General features: G+C 47.4%; 1 protein-coding gene across 2 annotated transcripts in view; it reads right to left on the bottom strand.

The window, feature by feature from the left end:
* trpm3 (transient receptor potential cation channel, subfamily M, member 3) overlaps positions 1-20,406 on the bottom strand; it is a 143,141-nt gene that overhangs the window by 16,935 nt on the left and 105,800 nt on the right. For both annotated transcript variants that reach the window (XM_030358609.1, XM_030358610.1), the window contains exons 10-18: positions 17,438-17,538; positions 16,487-16,621; positions 14,022-14,072; positions 10,611-10,751; positions 8,664-8,693; positions 6,389-6,681; positions 4,411-4,639; positions 2,963-3,169; positions 41-181 (exon numbers count right to left, since the gene is read on the bottom strand). In XM_030358609.1, coding sequence (XP_030214469.1) covers positions 41-181; positions 2,963-3,169; positions 4,411-4,639; positions 6,389-6,681; positions 8,664-8,693; positions 10,611-10,751; positions 14,022-14,072; positions 16,487-16,621; positions 17,438-17,538 — 1,328 coding nt within the window. The remainder of the gene's footprint in view (positions 1-40; positions 182-2,962; positions 3,170-4,410; positions 4,640-6,388; positions 6,682-8,663; positions 8,694-10,610; positions 10,752-14,021; positions 14,073-16,486; positions 16,622-17,437; positions 17,539-20,406) is intronic.

The following is a 20,406-nucleotide window of genomic DNA, read 5'->3' on the forward strand; positions in this document are numbered from 1 at the left end:
GGAACACTGGGAGGTTCCGGTGGCGGTGGCCGGTACTCACCGTGTGGAACCAGAACTTGACGATGGGGGCGTTGTAGAACTCATAGATCTTGCGGCCCATGGGGATAAGCCGATGTCGCTTCTGCACCTCCTCCACGTCCTTCTTCCTCGACGTCTCCGTGGCGACCTTACCCAGCATGGCCTGGGGTGCCGCAAGCCCCCCCCATTACATCGCCGCGAGCCATGAGGGTGAGGAGGGGGGTGGATGTGATGAAGAGAAGTGTGTGTGTGTGTGTGTGTGTGTGTGTGTGTGTGTGTGTGTGTAGGGGGAGAGAGGGGATAAAAGAGATACAGACGAGAGGAACAGATGTATGTGAAACAAACAGGAGAGAGAGAAAGCGTGGGGAGGAGGATGGAGATGGTTGGATAAGAGGAAGTCATTGAAGACAATGAGGAGGTAGTGCGGAGAAGGGAACAGGGTGGGATGAAGAATGGGTTCAAAGAGGTGAAGAGATAGAGAGGAGAGAGAGCGAGAAAAAAAGAGCAGAAAACAAGGGGAGGGGGGGAAGGGGTCTCATCAAGGGCTGTTCCTGAACGTTACAACACCGTCTTTAGAAAAGCAAGCACAGGCAATGTCATCACTCATCATCATGTGATGTGTGTGCGTGAGTGGGTGGGCTGTGACATGTGAGGTGGTGAGGTCAGGTGGGGCCAGGTGAAGACACTTAGGACAACAGGAGATTCACACTCATGGATAGTGTCTCCAACAACGGCAACAAACAAGACAAAGGGGGAGGAGGGGAGACGGAGGGCTGGACAGAAAAAAGGGGGGGGGGGGGGAGAGAAGGAGACGAAGAAGGAAAGGCAGACACAGATATCTCGTTTGTAACCCGGGACACAGTTCTATATCCATGAGAGAGGGTTTGGGCCCCGGTGTGGTTCGATGAGTCATGAACTGATGTCAGCGCCACGCCAGGACTCTGCGGGGGAGTCGCGTCATTGGATTTATCTCGCTTGCCTGGATGCCTTGAGGCAGACTCAGATTAAAGCCTGAGTGCTGGGAACCTCCAAGCCCTACTCTTATCGATCACACCGTGTCAAAGTCGTTTTGTTTAACATGAGGGACATGTTCAACTGCAGTATTTGCCTGAGTTTGTGTCAAGGCAATCGCAGACAGACAGACAGACTGGTTGTCGTGTACCAAGGCAGATGCTTTACTGTGTGCGCCGTATGATGACTTCACTGGGCTGACATGCAAGCCCTCCCCAGTTCAACTGCAGCGAAGGCAAAACACAACCCACGTGTTTCTGAAAACATCTGAGGCATGGGGGCAATCCAATCGTTCCCCCCGTGGTGTGGCAAGCGGTGTGTGTATATCGATATGAATCTCGGTACGATTCATGTGCTCTCTGGTTATCAGGAGTGCATCTCAACAGCCAAGCAGCCAGCGCAACTGCAGATAAAACGTCCTCCCTTGCGAACGCCTGGCTGGACCGCGTTGTTCTCGCTGGGACAGAACCTTGTGGGTTCCAGGTATCCCGCGGTGGCAGATTCACCACAGTTGCGCTGGCACACCTGTTCGGCCGGACATAATGCACATGCAGGAGGATGGGCGGCGGGATGGGCATGCGTTCCACTGCAATCACTAGATCACTCGCGTGGTCGGGCGAACGTAACGAGAGGCTGCATTGTGGTCGATCCCAGTCTTTCGACGCACGAGGGAGAAGGCGAATCGTGATCTGTCTGTGTGCGAGCGGGGTTTTGGATCGGAGTGGAACGCTGCCCGAATCCCGGCGGCACACATCCGCGTGGTCCGTGCGGACGGACTCGCACCGGGGCTGGCGGTGCCGCTCTGCACTGGGTGAAGAGGGGGGGCTGGCTCAGACCCCTGCATGATTTAAACCCTGCAGCGGCGGCGGTGGCGGCGGCGGGCGCGTTACGTAACGCCAGAGCCGCACGCCACCCCCCCCCCACCTCTTCCTGCAGCGGACATGCTGAGTGTGGCGCTGCAGCAGGCGAGCACGGGACGGGAGACAGAGAGAGAGAGAGTGAGGGGGGGACTGGAATAAAGTGGGAGTGGGAGAGAGCAAGAGAGAGAGAGAGAGAGAGAGAGAGAGAGAGAGAGAGAGAGAGAGAGAGAGAGAGAGAGAGAGAGAGAGAGGGAGAGGGAGGGAGGAAGAGATATGAGTGAAAGACTGGGAGAGAGAGAGACGATGAGATAAGAGCGAGAGGAAGAGAGAGTGAAAGAGAGACTGGGAGAGAGAGAGATAGAGAGAAAGAGGAGACTGGGAGAGAGTGGTAGAGAGATAGAGGAAAAGAGAGACTGGAAGAGAGACTGGGAGAGAGCGACTGGGAGAGAGAGACTGGGAGATAGAGGGGGGAGCGAACGACCATCGAACAGTACTGTACCTCGAGCAGAACTGAGCTAGAGAGAAAGGCAGAAAGACGGAGGGAGAAATACAACAAGAGGGCAGGCGAGATGATGGACAGGGGGGGAGAGCTGAAGCAAACCAAAAGGGAACCCAACAGAAAGACGAACCCAGGTAGCAGCGTAGAGAGCAAAGAATCTCACGTGCAAGACACAGAGAGCGAGAGAGAGAGAGAAAGAGAAAGAAAGAGAGAGACAGACAAATAAAGTGAGAGAGAGAGAGAGAGAGAGAGAGAGAGAGAGAGAGAGAGAGAGAGAGAGAGAGAGAGAGAGAGACAAAAGGAACGTACACACAAGGAGCCACCAGAGGAGGCAACAAAACCGAGACGCTACAACTCCACAACCAACGTCCTCTCTGAGACGACAAGAGACAGGAAAGGTTGTTGCTGGCAGAAAGCCACCAGGGTTTAGTGTGTGTGTGTGTGTGTTTCTACAATCAACGCGATGTGCTTTGGTCGAGGCTCAGTTAGAGCCAAGTGGCAGTCCTAAAGTGTATAAGGCGTCATGTGATGTGGTATATAGTATGTGATGCAGGTCTGAGGTGGGTTCTCTCACCACGGAGTTGTACTGCGCCTCACAGTATGACCTTACTGTGAACTCCATGTCCTCCTCTTCCTTCTCCTTGGCGGGCTTCTCGGGCTCCTCCTCCTCCTTCTCCTGCAGGAAGGACTCCTGCTGGTCCTGGGGCATGTAGGACATCTCGTCCTTGTTCTTGAACTCCAGGCTAAGGATGGACGGCGGCAGCAGCAGGCCCAGGATGACCTGGGCGGGGGGGCACAGGGAGGATGTGTAGATGAAGTGGGGGTGGGTGGTGGAGGGGATGGAGGGGTCGGGTGGGTTGGAGATATTAGACGTGGCAAAGAAATGTATTACTCTTAAATGCGATGGACACAGACACACAAACGTACACCAACACGTGCACGCACACACGCACAAACCCCTACACAAACACACACCACCATATATACAATCCATGAGAAATGATGCACAACACTGAGGTCTGTCTTGGGGCTTTGGGGGGATCATTGTGGACTCAGCTCCAGTGGTATCACAGGCCCAGATGCCCAGACGCTCCCCGCTCCCAGAGAGAAATGAATGATGCAGGACAGGCACTTAGAGCAGATAAAGAAGGCCAGCCGGCTGTAAACACTTCAGAGACATAATCATCAAACTGGAAACGAGAGCGATGGGGAACTTGTGTGTGTGTGTGTGCGGGTGTGTAGTGTGCGGGTGTGTGTGTGAGAGTGTGCGGATGTGTGTGTGTGTGTGCGTGGCAAGCCCGTAGGGGGAATAGAACTACAAGGATATGGTGGAAGATGAGAGTGAAGGGGATGGTTAAGTGTACTTTTTGCTTTACCTTTGCAGTTTTATATTTTTGTAATTTTTGGAAAAAGCAGAAGAATCTGCGAGGTTATGTCTTATTTTCTCTGGCATATGCGTCTGGCCTGCCCCGGTTTAGACAAATGTCCAGCAGACCTGGCCGGGAACGGGTCATTCATAAACATTTATCTGAGACGGGGCGGGTCTAATACGGGGTCTGTACAGATGAGCGCCCAATGGGAGCGCCGTTAGGTCATTTAAATACATGTTTCATTACTCTGATTGGTGATCATCGTTTCTGGCTCCGGACACAGGCCTTTTGGTCTGTGGACGTTGTATAGTGCGAGATGCCGACGCCCACCCCCCCAGGAGGAACAGAACTCTGTGTCTTTAAGTGATCTGTGGTCATTCATCCAAACGCGAACATGTGTGAAGGACACCAATACTCTAACCACTTCCCAGCCCTACTGACCCAGTTTGCAAACTTGTGTATCACTGCCCTGACTACAGTGTATCCTCACGCCGGACTACACGGTCAACTGCGCCTGCGTATCAATCTGAGAATCGGCGTGTTTTATGTGTGGACGCGTTGCGTGTGTGTGAGCTACGTTTGTCGTTGCCATGGAAGCTGGAGGAGAGAGGTCTCCTCGCTCTCCTCCCGTGCGCCCGTTCCCCGCCTGTACCTTCAAGCCCGAGTTCTTGCGCATACGTAGGCGTCCCATCCACATGTCGGTCAGCAGCATCTGGCTGCACGTGTGAGCGATGAAGTCCCGGTGCTTGGCCGCCACCGCCAGCTGCAGGCAGGTGGCGTTGCTCCAGTTCTTCAGCTCGTACGTGAGCAGCTTCATGGCCATCTGCTCGTCCTGCTTGTAGGACTGGTCCAGAAGCTCCACGGCCAGCTGGGCGAACTCTCTGTCGGAGGCACCACCACCGGACAGGAGAGGAGAGGGGGACCACAGACACACAAGTAGAGAGATCCATGACATGTTGATGTAACAGAGGGTTTGGGACTTAGGGAGAGAAAAACAGAGCTTTGGTGATCTATTTGTCTACATTGATACAAGGAGGGACGCGACCCCCATACAAATACCAATGTCCATATGACTAGGTCAAACTATTCAACACAAGGATCACAGATCAACGGAGGATCAACGGACAGATGGCAAGTGCAGGCACAACCAGAATGGTGCTTTATAGGGTTTAATGCGGTAGATCATGAGAGGACACTGTACATTGACTCGAATGTCTTGATCCCTGACATCCAGGAGGTGGCCTGCTATCTACAGGTATGAAGTGAGTGAGTAATGACCACATGAAATACAGACAAACCTGATTATACCCACTACACAAGAGAGTTGGATGGCAAAATACTGTTGACGCTATTGACGTTATAGAAATGCCGTTATAGTGTGTGAATGTGCATGGGTAGGATGAGTGGCTGCTAAATGTTTATTATATTCAATATATGCCTAAAATTAAAACGTATTTCCACTTTTTCAATAGGTTATTGCATTATTCTCACATGTTATTAAGTGGCTGTGCTGCTACTTCTCCTCTATGTATGTCATGCAGCCTACCTTGTGGCTGACTAGAGTTGTGCTATACAGGTCAGACAGCAGCTGAGGAACTAGGTAGGCATATATTTATGTCTGTGCGTGCATGTGTGCATGAGTGTGTTAGTGTAGTTTGCGTGTGCATGTGTGTGTCTGTGTGAATATGAAGTTTGAGCGTTTTATATTTGACTGTGTGTGTGTGTGAATATGAAGTTTGAGTGTGTATGTGTGTATGTCAGAAAGCTAGTGTTTGTGTATGTGTGTGTGTCTATGTGTGTCTGTGTGTGGTGTTTGTTTGCATGCGCATGCCAGCCTATATGGGCTGAGCGGTGTGGTCAGAAGTTGCTAGTCTAGACTCCCAGCACAATTCTTCATTAATCATTTAGCGTGGAGAACTTCACCACTCTGTAGGCCTAGATAGATCTAATCACTCTCTCTACTCTCATCTGAAAGCTAAAGCACAGAACTCGCTGTGATCACATGATCAGACGGAGAGGAACAGAGGGAGGCAGGGAGACGTCTGCACGTGTCTCGTGTATGTATGCGTAATGTCAGCATAAGCTGATTGCTTCCACCTGAGATTAGCACAAAAGCACATGGGGTCTGGAGTATGTGTATTGGTAGAATATGGTGGTGAGGAGACTGTTGTTGCATTCAAAAACTACATGTTCCCCCCCCGTGGGCTTGTTCCTTATCATCGTGAGACCGTCCATATATTGAAGTTTGTGTTTTGCAACAAATATCAGTCTGACCTCGGCTAGGCTGCAATTGATTTTCGCATACAGGCTTGGCATTACATCGTTATCATTACAAAAACAGTACATAACTGAGTGATGACCATGCTCTCTTCGCTTGGTAAAGCAAAAACATCTTCTCCTCCGAGAGAGGTCTTCAATGCAGAGATCTGTTCATATTTTAACATTACTTTTGATCGCTCTGTCGGTTCTCTACACTTTCCTCGAGGTCCACCATGTTTGTTTATTCTGCGGCGTTCCTACCCTTAACGCCGATTGGCCCTGTCTTTGTGATCAGGCCGGCCCGACCTGCAGAGACAACCTGCTACGTGATCTCAAAAGATGGCGGCGGTCTCACTGAGACGTCCCCCCACCTGGAGTTATGGTTGAGCTCCTGGGAGATGTCGTCCACCATGTCGTTCTCCGACGCCTCGTGGGCCATGGCTTTGCACAGCTTGCAGGCCACCAGGGCCTTGGCCATGGCCTCCTCGCCGTGCTGCCAGAAGAAGAGCGCCATCTTCTGGCGCTTCATGAGCACGGCCCACACCATGAGCTCGTGGAAGGGGAAGGGGAAGTGGTTGATCTCCGGGTCGTCCAGGTCGATGTCCACCTCCTCCTCCCGCTTGCGGGTGGTCTTCTGCCGGCCGCGGCGTATCGGCATGTCGTCCTAGCGGAGAGCCAGGATAAGCGATGGAGACTTGGTTAGGCAGAGGGCGGTCTGAGGACTGGGTTAGGCAGAGGGCGGTCTGAGGACTGGGTTAGGCAGAGGGCGGTCTGAGGACTGGGTTAGGCAGAGGGCGGTCTGAGGACTGGGTTCTTAAGGTTATAAACAGACACTGGGATAGCTACTTACTGTAGCAGCAAAGTTCAGAGAGTAAACTGAAAGTTCAAACTAAAATAACCTGCCACTAAAAATAAACTAAATTGCTTTATAATAAGAAGAGTAATTATACAAAGATTTTAATCAAGATAATTATGATACTGGTTTGATGCATTTTCATTTTCTAATGAAACAATTTTCTTATTCAAATTAAATAAGCAACCTGACTTATGAAAGGACTGCGTTGTACATTGATAAACGGGTAAGGGAGTAAATGGCTTCAAACCATTGCGAAAATTTAACAAAGTTAACAAGCTACTACTCAACAAAACAATATAGACAACGAAATGTCAAACAAAACAATCAAATCCAGGGTGGATCTCTCTGGCCACGGTGGGCCTATTCATGAACTAATGGCACTGCAGACTAGCTCTATGTTCCTCAGGAGACATCTGCTGTCAGCTTGTACCACTAATGCCCCCCCCTGCCACAGTTATACTGATGATGGGGTCCTCAGAGGAACAATCACACAGACAACTGAGGAACGCGTTGGTGAAAAGTGCATTTCTTTTTGATTCCTGACAAGTGACATTATAATTAGTGAACTCTCGTGGAACATATTGAAGAGTAATTGCAACCTTCGTTGTTTTAGCAAAAAACATGAAGGGCATCACATTTGACATTTGAGAAGCGGAAAATCTATTTATTTAAAGTTAATGGCAGTCACTTGTACATTTAGAGCTGCATTTAGGACTTAGAAGGACTACCAGAGGAGAAAGAGGGTTAGGCAGATAGGAAAGAGGCATAAGGGTAGGAATGGACAGGTATGCGCACACACACACACAAAAGACAAAGTTTTGACCAAGGTCAGACAAACGCTTTTAACATAAAGGAAACACAGATGTCTCAGAGATGAATTGCAATCACACGCTGTGATTCCAGCTTTTATGATACTGGCAGTTTTGCTTACGATGTGTATACTGTGATAAACCACACCCACACACACACATGAGTATAGAGATCATGAGGCCGTTTTGGATCACTGATTATCTATTGGGCTGAATCGACCGGCGTGCTCCGCTGGGGGTCATTCCATGAGTCGTACACAAGCCGTTAAAACAGGTCTCTGGAGTCAACCCGTATGCATGTGGTTGTAACTAGGGATGTCCGATATTGGCTTTTTTGCCGATATCCGATATGCGATATTGTCCAACTCTAAATTTTCGATTCCGATATCAGCCGATACCGATGTCGATATTTGGGTTATTTTTCCTCAAACATAATTTAGGTAACATTACATATCTCCTGTTGTGGAATTAACACAACATGCTTAATGTTATTGTGATGCCCCACTGGATGCATTCTTGAATGCAACAAGGCTTTCCAAACGTTAATATTGTCTGTGCAAAATAAGAAAAATACTTCGACTTAATTTAAGGGAAAAGTGCCATGTTTTTTTTTGTTTGTTTTTTTTGTTTTTTTCAAAAAAAATCCGATACCGATATTGACCGATATTACATTTTTATGCTAATATCGGGCCGATAATATCGGTGGGCCGATAATATCGGACATCTCTAGTTATAACCTTCAACATTCACATCCCAAACTTACAGAGTGAGGTGTATGTGTTAGTGTGCGGCACGGTGTAAGCGTGTGCACACTTTAGAAAGTTATATGTATGCCACACACAACACACACATACAGAGTGATTGACTCAGAGCTGTTTTAAAGCATTTGACGCTCATATCATGACGAGACGGACACTTTGTAGACAAAGGACAAGAACAACACTGACGCAACGATATAGCCGCCATGGTATTGACACTCACCTCCATCCCCAGCAGTTTCAGGGCTTTGGGCTGGAAAAGCAACAAACAAGAACATACACAGAACAAGAGCTGGTCGGGTGGGATTGATAAGAGTGATCGTCTCCGTTAGCAGAGAGCAAATGACGGACAGACTGACATGCTGATGCCTAGAGATGGGACAACCTTATACACAATATGCTGTCACCTCTTCTTCCCATACTTATCTTGTACATTTCAATGCGTGGGCTGCTTTCTACACAGGTGGCGTTTGTGTATCCGAAAGAGCACTTTGCAGACATCAGGGATTTAGTTTTTCCCCTGTTTAACATGTGCCTGTTGGTAATGTTGAACCAGTGCTCTGGTAACTGTATTGAGGCAGGAGGCATGTATGAATTATGTATTCATGAACCATCATCTGGGAGGATAAAAATAGCACAGGTCTCCTGTAGGGATGTTGATATTCGCATCAATTTCGAGGCTTTGTTTTTAGTGCACGTGTGTGTGTGTGTGTGTGTGATAGAGAGGGAGAGCAATAGAAAGAGGGAGAGCACGAGAGAGAGAGAGAGGGAGAGAGAGAGAGGGAAAGAGAGAGATAGAGGGAGAGGGAGGGAGGGAAGGAGGGAGAGAGGGAGACACAGAGAGAGAGAGGGAGAGCACAAGAGAGAGAGAGAGGGAGAGAGAGAGAAGGAGGGACCGAGGGAGAGGGAGGATGGGAGAGAGGGAGAGAGAGAGGGAGAGGGAGGGAGGGAGGGAGAGGGAGAGAATGAGAGAGAGAGAGAGAGAGAGAGAGAGAGAGAGGGAGAGAGATAGCGTGGAATAGCACGAAAGAGAGAAAGAGCGAGAGGGAGCGAGAGAAAGAGAGAAAGGTAGTGTGGGAGAACTAACATGGACCCATTTCATCTGGAAAAAGGTGGATAATAAACTCAAATTATTTGAGGGGTCTCTCGCTCTCTTTGTTCATCTCTCAATCAGTTTTTTTTCTTCACATTTTCCTCCCCACTTTGTTTTCCCTCCCGCTGTCACTCCCCCACACACTCACACACGTTTGCATGCACACAACACAAGTATGTGTGTGGCCGCCCACACGCACATCGTGCACAGACACACACACACACACACAAGCACACACACAACACATACGCAGACACAGTGCATTTTCGAGCAGAGATACAATGTCCCGGACACAGCTGTGCACAATTCTATTTCCATCACACATGTGGCAGTGTTGGGTGGCGTAAGGGAATCAGACTCTGCAGCCACAGAAAAGCATATGAGACCTTATCAAAGATAAACCCAAAAAGAATGGTTGCATCGTTAGAGGGCTGGCGAATGGAGAATTATGTGATTGCGTAAGTCACGGTTCAAAGCTTAAATCAACAAGAAATGTACGATTTATCACGGTGCATAGTGGCGTCAGCGATGAATAATAATGAATGAATCTGATTCTGATGTGAGGGAGATAGTTCTGTCAGCTATCAATATGGAGCCAGAGGAACCAGATGCTCCAGCTTTAGCAGCTGAGGCGTTTGTTATTGTTTTTGAGTTTGTGCTTCAGGGGAAAGGCATACAATATGCTCAGGAAAACCTTGGTTCTCACGAGCTTGACATCCACTGTTTATTGAAAGTGCATTTCAGTGTCAATGTTTTGCTGCTGTGCACCGTTTCCAAAATATCAAATAAACCGTTAACTTGCTTGCAGAATGTGGTAAATGGTACAGCCTCTTACGCTGTTACCTTTACGATACACATTATGTGCAAGCCGGCACCCAATTACATCCAATGTCAATATTCAGTCTGTGTATCGCCACACATTATGCACAGACACAGGAACATAACCGCGATGCAGTACAAATGCATTCATGGCTATTTTACTAACATGAATATCTTTGTTGTGCTCGAATCAATACGTGTTGCCGTGGTATGTCAGAGCAGTGAGAACAATAATGGGATTAAGGATGATCCACCTACTCTCTTGGGACCAAACAGATTGTGGTACAGAGTCCTGAACCTCTTCCTGGTGTAGTTGCAGCGGTAAGCTCCGCCCATTAGGTATTCAATCACCAGGCCGATGTCGATGAGGCTGATGCGGTAGTCCGGGGGCAGGTTTCCCTGGAACATGAACACACACCTCGTCAGATCAGACCCGGGTAATCGCTTGAACAGACAAAACACAAACACAAAGGTAAACCACACGCACCATACACACTCTCACACACACACACACGCACAACCGCACACCAAAATCCACACACGTTTTTGTTTGTTTTTTTGGCTATGAAAGAAATCATGATTAGCGGATTCACCTTGAAGTAGATCCAACTGAACCCTGGGTATTCTCGCTTGGAAAGAGCACACAAGGTCAGTGAGTATGCTGCGTTGTATGCAGTGGACACTAGGACCATGGGGAATGATGCAACACACGGAACCCCTGGGAGAAGACCTCTCATCTCTCTCTCTCTCTCTCTCTCTCTCTTTGTTTGGTCTTGAATTGAGACCTCACATTTCCAAAGCGGTTGCGTTGGGATCTTTACGTTTGGATGCTGTTAAAGGTGTTCCGCTCGCCCTGATATTCATTTCAAACCGCTCGTTCTGTCTTTTCCTGAGACCTTTGTTCAGCGGCTTATTGTGGCTTGGAAAACTTGCCTCAAATCGTATCTTATATTATCTGTGTGGGGAAAAAGTGGTGAAGGGAAGGAAAGACTGAAAGCCGGGGTTCAAGATGAGGGTATATTTATATGTGGGGGAAAGGATAAGGTGACCTTGTTTACAGTGAGGGAAAGAACAAGATCTTGTCAGAGAGGTTCAGTGCAGTTTGGGGTGTCGTGAATAGGGGGAGATAAAAGGTGATACAAGAAAAAATGGGGTAAAGGATAGAAAATGAAGAAATGAAGAGAATAAAGGAGTGGTAAGTGAATATTAATCCTAAAGGAGGAGGGGGCAAGACGGAGGGGAAGATGAACAGATAACAACAACTCTATAAGAGGTGGAGGAAGATCACCTGTGACTGGAAACACATTGCCTCTTCCCCACTCTAGACACCGACCACCAAAATAAACCATTATTACGCCACCACACCAATAGTCACCTAACATGCACCCAGAAGACCTGGGCACTCCCCCACCCCCCACCCCAGTCCACCCACATTTACAACTAGCTTGCCTTAATGAATCACAGACTCAGTACAGACTCAGGGGAGTATGGTCTGGATGTCTCAATTGAAAAGGGTGTAATTTTTTTAGTTTGTATTTTTGCTGTATTTTCCTTCAGAGAAGCCTTGGTGCTCCAAGGCCACATTGACCACAAGGCCACAGGCCTTTGCCATACAGATCTCCGATATCGTTCTACATATGTCAACTAATTAAAACAGGATTCCCTCCATCTCTGTGTGTAAGTGTTAGGCATGCTGCGTATGTACAGACGCCCGTGGCCCCGGTTACTCTGTGTCACGGTGATTGGCGTCCTGTACTGTGGTGTGACTGCCAGGTCAATCTCAGCGTGAACAGGCATTCCACTCACCTCACACCCTGAGATCTGACAACTCCAACATGGTCCAGTGTTGCTGTTGTGTGAATGTTCTCTGCATTGTATGAATGGTGCTGTAGCTCAGGTATTGCTATACACGTCCTCGGTCTCATGCTGTTTCTTGGGAATGTCGAAATTTATTTGCTTCCATTGTAGCATTCCCGTCATTGCAGGGAGTTAAGTTAACTGATTTCATAGTTTTTAAAACTAAAGATGTCTGGGTCTTTTGCTTGTGAGGGACATGAAGAAGTACTAGTATTAGTCCACACTATTCCTCAAACATTAACACATTACGTCCCTACCTTGAGATAAAACACATACAAACGACAAATGGCTTGAAAATGAACCAGCTTGTGTTTTTCTATTTGGAAAGAGAGTGATAAAGAGCGGAAATGCTGGTTGTGTGTAGATTTAGCCTCGGTGAGAAGCAATGGAATAGTATCTGAATCACACCGGGATACTATCAACATAACACTCACAACGTCACTAGAGAATACTTGCACCAAGCACTCGTCCATGGGTATTTGTGGCTCCTTCGCTGTGTAGACATGCAACGTTTTCCAATGTTTTGGTTGCCAGAAACAATCCCTTCCATAGCAGCTTGAGACCCAACTCAAGTGTTTCTCTACTGCAGGGACATTAGGGCTTATTCTCCAAGTGGCCATCTCAATTCTAAACGCCTGCTGGGTGGGTGGGGGGGTCGGGGGGGGACTGAATGCAGGTTTCCACATTCACGATGGGTGGGACAATGAGGGCTTACACCAGCGAGGCTCCGTAGGAGCGGGCTGTAGCGGTGTCAAACACACGGTAATTAATGGACCCATCTCCACGTTAATGGTGGTCACCCTGACCTCGCCACACCGCCCCTCAGCCAGTGTGCCGGCGGCCGTCGAGGGCAGAGGATGTGGACATGCGCTGAATTTAAAAACCATCCTTATGCACAGCAGCAACACAGACCGGATTAGATGTCAGCAGTCAGGCCGCGGGAGTTATTTTGAAATGATGCAAGCTTCACATGATCATCTGTAACACTTTCACTGTACATCGCCGAATATATATAGATATATATTTTAATATATACACGACAATTGTATACACACATCAAGGTTGAAACGGAGATCCGACAGTGAATAATGTGAACAGCGATACATGAGACTTCACGGGATTTCATTCCAGTGCCGTCGGTTGGTTTGATGGCTTTTTTTACAGTCTTGTTGATGAGACAGCATCTGTGGTGCTTTTGGTACTACAAGGGTAGTGAGCATGTACATGCATTAGAGGGGGGGAAGCGAGAGAAGCCGCTAACACGTTGAGTGTTACACAGCCACGGCAGACGGCAGCTTCTGCTGAAAGACGAGAGCCAGTCTCTATGTGCCATCAGCACACACGCCCGCACACACACACACAGGCACACACACACACACACACACACACACACACACACACACACACACACACACACACAGGCATACGTAAAGTCAAACAAACACACAAACACACAAACACATACAGAGGCATAGGCATACGCACACACACATACACACAAACACACCCACAGGCATACGCACTCGCACAAACAAACACACACCGCAGCCAAAGGCAGAAGACACATGATACACCATCTGTAAATGTCTCCCACCAAAACTTGACACATTCTGCACACGCACTTGAAGCGCACTTACCCTATTTACACTAGGTACACACACACACAGACTCTCACACATACGCACACACACATCCAGACAGACCATTTTACTTTCGCGCACACACAGAAGAAGCCGATGGTTGTGTGTACTTTGTGTGTCTACACAGCCACAGTTTCAGCGTGGGCACTACGTTGGCATGGCGTCGTCCTACCTTTTTGACATCTCTGACGAGGTGGGAGAGTGTGTTGGATGGTCCGTGTCTCTGGAGGAACAAAAACAGACCCCATCAGAACAGAACTGAGCTCCATCAGATCAGAACTCTGCTCTAAACAGACCCTGGCCTTCCAACAGAACAGAACTGAGCTCCATCAGATCAGAACTCTGCTCTAAACAGACCCTGGCCTTCCAACAGAACAGAACTGAGCTCCATCAGATCAGAACTCTGCTCTAAACAGACCCTGGCCTTCCAACAGAACAGAACTGAGCTCCATCAGAACTGAGCTCAATCAGAACAGAACTCTGCTCTAAACAGACCCTGGCCTTCCAACAGAACAGAACTGAGCTCCATCAGAACTGAGCTCCATCAGATCAGAACTCTGCTCTAAACAGACCCTGGCCTTCCAACAGAACAGAACTGAGCTCCATCAGAACTGAGCTCAATCAGAACAGAACTGAGATCTATACAGACCCAGGCCTTCAAACAGAAGACAACTGAGCTCCATCAGAACACAACTGAGCTCCATCAGAACACAACTGAGCTCTATACAGACCCAGGCCTTCAAACAGAACGTAACTCAGCTCTATGCAGATCCAGACCTTCCAACAGAACACAACGTAGGTTTTAACAGTCCCAGGCCATCCAACAGAACACAACTCAGCTCCATCAGAACCCAACTCAGCTCCATGTAGACCAAGGCCGTCTTTCCTGCAGAAAGGTACACCGAGGCCGACGGGAATCGAACCAGGAACCTGAGCCATCAGACACGGAGTAAAACACCATCGGCAGTACAACACTTTTCTGCCTCTACTCGTCGTCTCCTAATAGGAAACAACGTGCGCCATGTTCTGCCATGATAAGAGAAATCATCAGGAGGTATGTCATGTACCAGCGCGCTGTGATGAGTATTTAAGAGGTGTGCATGGCTTAATGTAGTGAGCACTAGCAGAGGGCCGGGGGTGTGTGCATAGGGCTCTGATGGGAGTGTGTGCATCTTTAAAGACAGGGCTGCTGGCCACACTCTATTACACGACCTATAACAGGTCCCCACCCCCACCCCACCCCCCGGTCGGAGGATAAAGAGTTTATGGAGCCCATCGTCGGGATATAGACTATCTTAGACAGCGCGCCATCCGTTTCCCTGATCTCTCTTGTGAGACACGGCCTACGATGTAATTACTAACCGCCCCGCCCGGTTTGTCTCACTTCCTGCCAACTGCTCTGTCGTTGTGCCCTCTGTCTAGCTAATGGAGGCCAGTTTGCAGTACTAGCAGTGTCGTTCTCTGGAGAGGGATCCTTATCCAGTGCTTTCACCAGGTTACTCTCGGTTTGTATACACAGCGCTTCTCCTTAAGCAAAAAAGGCACATTTCTTAATTTTTTTTATTATGGATTTGATGTTATCGACGCTTTTTCTTTTGTTTACTTTGTTTAGTTTGAAACTTGTATGATGCCACCCTCACCTTTAGCAAAATAATGGAAAGAGTGTTGGATGGTTCGTGTTTCTGAAGGACCAACAACAGATCGTGTCTATCGGAACACAAATAAGCTCCATACAGAGCCAGGTCCTCTATCAGAACAGAACTCAGCTCCACAGAGACCCATACCGCCTATCACAACAGAACTCAGCTCCACAGAGACCCAAACCGCCTATCAGAACAGAACTCAGCTCCACAGAGACCCAAACCGCCTATCAGAACAGAAATCAGAGCTCCATGGAGATCCATACCGCCTATCAGAACAGAACTCAGAGCTCCATGGAGACCCATACCGCCTATCACAACAGAACTCAGAGCTCCACCACACCAGTTTATAAACAGGCAGCAGAGTGAACAATTTCTTTCATTCGCCACCTTCGAGTTGGTTTTTGCCAAAGCGACTTACAGGTTAAGCTGAGAGGAACTCAAGCACACACAGTCAATATTGAGGTTCAGAGGTGCCTGATGCCCAGTTCTTTGTGTTTGAGTGCAGAGAAGTGTAGAGTGTGTGTGTATGGGTGGGCCTGTGTGTGTGTGCGCGCATGTATGTGTATGTATGCTTGAATGTGTGCGTGCGTGTGTTTGTGTGTGTCTGTGTGTATATGTGTGTGTGTGTGTGTGTGTGTGACCATGCGTCTATGGGTGTGCGTGTGTGTTTGCGTGTGTGTCTGTCTGTGTGTGTATGTGTGTGTGTGTGTGTGTGTGTGTGTGAGTGTGTGTGTATGGATGGGCATATGTGTTTTTGCGCACCTTTGTGTATGTGTATGAAAGTGTGCGTGTGTGTGTGTGTGTGTGTGTGTGTGTGTGTGTGTGTGTGTGTGTGTGTGTGTGTGTGTGTGTGTGTGTGTCTGTGTGTGTGTGTGTGTGTGTGTGTGTGTGTGTGTGTGTGTGTGTGTGTGTGTGTGTGTGTGTGTGTGTGTCTGTGTCTGTGTCTGTGTGTATGTGTGAGCCTGTGTGTGTGTGCGTGTGTGATTCTCATTACCGTGTTGTAGAGCTCCTCCAGGCGGGACAGGGTGAGGAAGCGGTGCATGCTGACTCCGTTCTCGATCAGCAGCTTGACAAAGTCCACTCTGTCCAGCACCAGGGCATCCAGCATGGACTGCTCCAGGGAGCCCACCTGCAAGCACGCCACAGCACCACACACATGCACACACTGTCATCCAAATGGTACGGTTTGTATGCTGTGTTTACAGGGGCCGAGCCCTTATACTGCGGCACCAGAATAAAAAGAGAAACAAATTGTTGTATTAATAGACTGTAAGAGTCTCACAGTATTCAAACTGTTGTAACATCACTCCTTTAACTATTGTGCCAAAGTCTGTTTCTTTGTCATTGATATCTGACTTATGTAAAATCCATCCATCCACCGCAACAAAGAAATCTAATTTTGTTCCCGGACCTGTGATTCAGATAAGGTCATGACCAAATATGGATGTTTGTTCGTGGATCACCACAAACACAAACTCCTTAGTAATAACTGGCATTTGTGGTACCTTAATTTAGACTTTTCTTTTGCATTTTGGGTGACTTAGTGAATCACGCAATGCAAACCTACTCAAAGGCAATGTAAGAGGTTTTTTTTATTTTTCTATTAATGTTAAACCACGAGCCATCACTGATATTTGGTCAGAAACAGTAACATTGGTCTCCCAGAATAGTAAGTAAAAAAGTAATAATATTGAAAAAACAAAAATCATGGCCCGGTACCGTTCGCGACCCGGTGGTTGAGAACCGCTGTTATAGATAGATTACTAATATACGTTCGTAGTAACTATGGGAACAATAGATATCACAAGCACAGCTATTAAAATACCCTGCTTCGGTTGGCCTATAAAATGTCAAAGAAGATGAGGAAGGAAGACATTTGGAAAAAAACTCACAAGAAATCCCTCAAAGAAAATACACAGAAGAGGAAGGTATGCGAGATGCTTACTGGCCACTGTTGTCCGTAGATGAAGATCTGGCTGCGGGCGATGTCCACCCGGTTCCAGGCCAGAGCCAGACTCAGCTGGTCCGGGGCCGACGCATTAGCACCTGGGAGACAGGAGGGAACCGACGGAGGAGATATGGAGGTTATGGACTGTTGTTAATGAGCTCTGGTTTGAAAGGCTCATTAATGTTAGTACACTGTCCTATCCACTTGGTGGTGATTGCGACACTGCACTGAAGAGGTTTTTATCTCCTCTTTCATCTAGAATCAGTTGGTTCCTCACAGCGTTGTCAGGACTAGGGATGTTTGCACAGGGTTGAGACTAAGTGGATTAATTTTAGATGCTGCAGCCACTGGGGGCAACTCAAAAAGTCCTCAAATGGGGACAGTGAAGGGCTTGCACTAGCCATAAATTAACACGCCGACCCAGCGTCAGAATAGCACAATATTTTGCTTCTAAAAAACCTTGGCCCCAGAGAAATGATTTGTTAAAGGATTTCAAGCTCATTAGCAGTATTGAATCTTCATTACTATTAAAGCTTATTCTTTTGTTCGGACTTGGGAAGCTTAAAATCTCAACAATAAAAACAAAATATGAATTCCAATAAATACACACTAAGAGACCCCCCTTCAATATCTAGTGATATAGGAGTAACGTTTACATAAGCCACCCTTACAGTGAATACAGATACTTCAACAGCAGGTTGCTGCAGGATACAAAAGGTTACGCTGAGGACGATGGGAATCAAACCCAGAACTCGCACCATGCAACACAGAGTTAAACACCCCCACCAGTACTTCACTTTTCTGCCTCTGCTCATCATCTCCTCATTTTAATCAACAATCACCAAATTCCAATATTAACTGAGGTTCAACTTATCCCAATATTAACTGACGCTCAACATATTCCTATATGACAACGTTTACCGTATCACAATGTTAAGGAACGGTTCCCACATTCCAATATTAATCAACCAGCACCGTATTCCCACATGAATCAACGTTCATCATACTCTATTTTGTAATGAATAAGTTAAAGCGTATGGCGGCCCATCGTGTACCGCGTTGAGATGTGTATTTAAGAGGTTTGCATGGCTTAATGAAGAGAGCACTAACAGAGGCCCCTTGAAGCGTGCAGAGCACTCTAATGGGGGAGTGTGTGCGTCCTTAAAGGCAGGGCAGCCCTCCCCTAAGGTCCCGGTGTCTATTTTTCCCTGTGTCTCGCTGTTACGTTGCTGATATGCAGTACTGGCAGCATCTTTCTCTAGAGAGAGAGCATTAAAGGTTGTATCGGCGATGTTGGGTGACGTCACTTTTGTTGGTAGTTGAAGCGAGATCCCAAACAAACAGAGCCAGCTCGCCCCTCCCTTCCGGGTTTCGTGCATCCAGAAAAAACTATCATGAACGCAGCGCATATCCCACAACACCCACCCCATGTCTGTGATTTGTTGGAATACTATTTATTTTGGTTTTGAGTGGTTGGTAGTACCATTTGTTTTTGTGTACAATCTTGGAGCATAGGCTGCCTACAGAGACGCCTTTTTTTGATGGCCTGCTTCTGGGGGGGGGGGGCAGCTAGTGGATCGTGAGGAAAGATCAGATGGATATGATAATTTATGGTTCAGCCTAGCAACGCTGATGCAACCTTTAATTCCGTGGTATTATCAAGTGACTCTCTGTTTGAATGCAGCACCGCATCTCTCTCTGCCATAAAGGTCAACTCCTTAATGTTTTAGCATTTCTATCAGGTGGATTTTATGTTAGGGCCGCTATGTCTTTTGTTTGTTTGGTTTCAAACTCGTGAAATGCTACTAAGGAAGGGAAGGAAGGACAATAGGAAGGAAATGAGGACGGACGGGTGGGAGGGAGGATGTAAGGAAGGAAGGGAATAAGGGAGTGAGGGAGGAAAGAAGGAATGAAGGAAATCAAGAAGGAAAGAAAAAAGAAAGAAAAAAACATGAAAATGTCAGACTACGTTAAATAAGGGTCAATCATGAAGACAAGATGAAAAACGCAATATAGCAAATTGCGAAATGAACAAAGGAACGAGAATTGGATGCAAAACATGGGCATTATCTTCCATCTCTCGATGCTGCGGCATATGAATAATGTAGAATGTATCCTCCCCTCGTTCTCTATGTCATAGCACCCTCTCTAACTTCTAGATTTATTCCCTTTTTTCCTCCTTAATCGCGCTCATAATCGCCCTGCTTTCCTCTTTCCCATACACCCAGGAGGTTTTTTTCCCCTAAGAGCAGAAAACTGCCGCCTTAGCAGAATAGCAGGGACTGTATATCTGGTGGCAGACTTAAGGCGACAGGAGAAGAAGCTGCCGCAGGGAAATGCTCTGTGTACTCTCAGAAACCAGAGGAAGAAGAGGGAGCAGGCAAGGAGCACGCAGCCCGTCTCCAGAAGAACATGCAACCATGAAACAGTGTTGCATGGTTGTGATCAGTTTTAGAGTGATGCAGACACCGGTGGCTTCCCGGATGCTTCTGGAAGCTGGTTGCTTTGACTGCCTTACTATTCTGCTCTGGCTGCAGTCTTGCAGGCTTAATCCCTCATTTTCAGCATTTTTTCCTTGGCAACAGTAATATCCTACCTAATTTGTAGAAGCTACTCTGCAGGTGTTGCATCCATTCTTTATGCAACAGATAGTCCAGGTCCTTGATTCTTATCGGCTCTAAGCCGTTAAAGGGGCCCTATTATGCCATTTTTTACTGTTTATTATTTAATTTGTTTGACCTCATAGAATTGATTTACAACAATAAAGGGTTGTCTAGCGCATTATTTTTTCTCCTAGTATCCGAGTATTACAACCCCTATGTGAAACACCCTGTTGCTTAGAATTTTGAGGCATTTAGAATCTTGGTGCTGACGTCATTTCAGGCAATCTGTCACTCTGTCTACTATGGCTTCGGTGCTACCTTACCAATTATATATTATAATTAACAGATATATTATAACTCACC

Source organism: Gadus morhua, chromosome 6 (assembly GCF_902167405.1).
Source record: "Gadus morhua chromosome 6, gadMor3.0, whole genome shotgun sequence".
NCBI classification, from domain to species: domain Eukaryota; kingdom Metazoa; phylum Chordata; class Actinopteri; order Gadiformes; family Gadidae; genus Gadus; species Gadus morhua.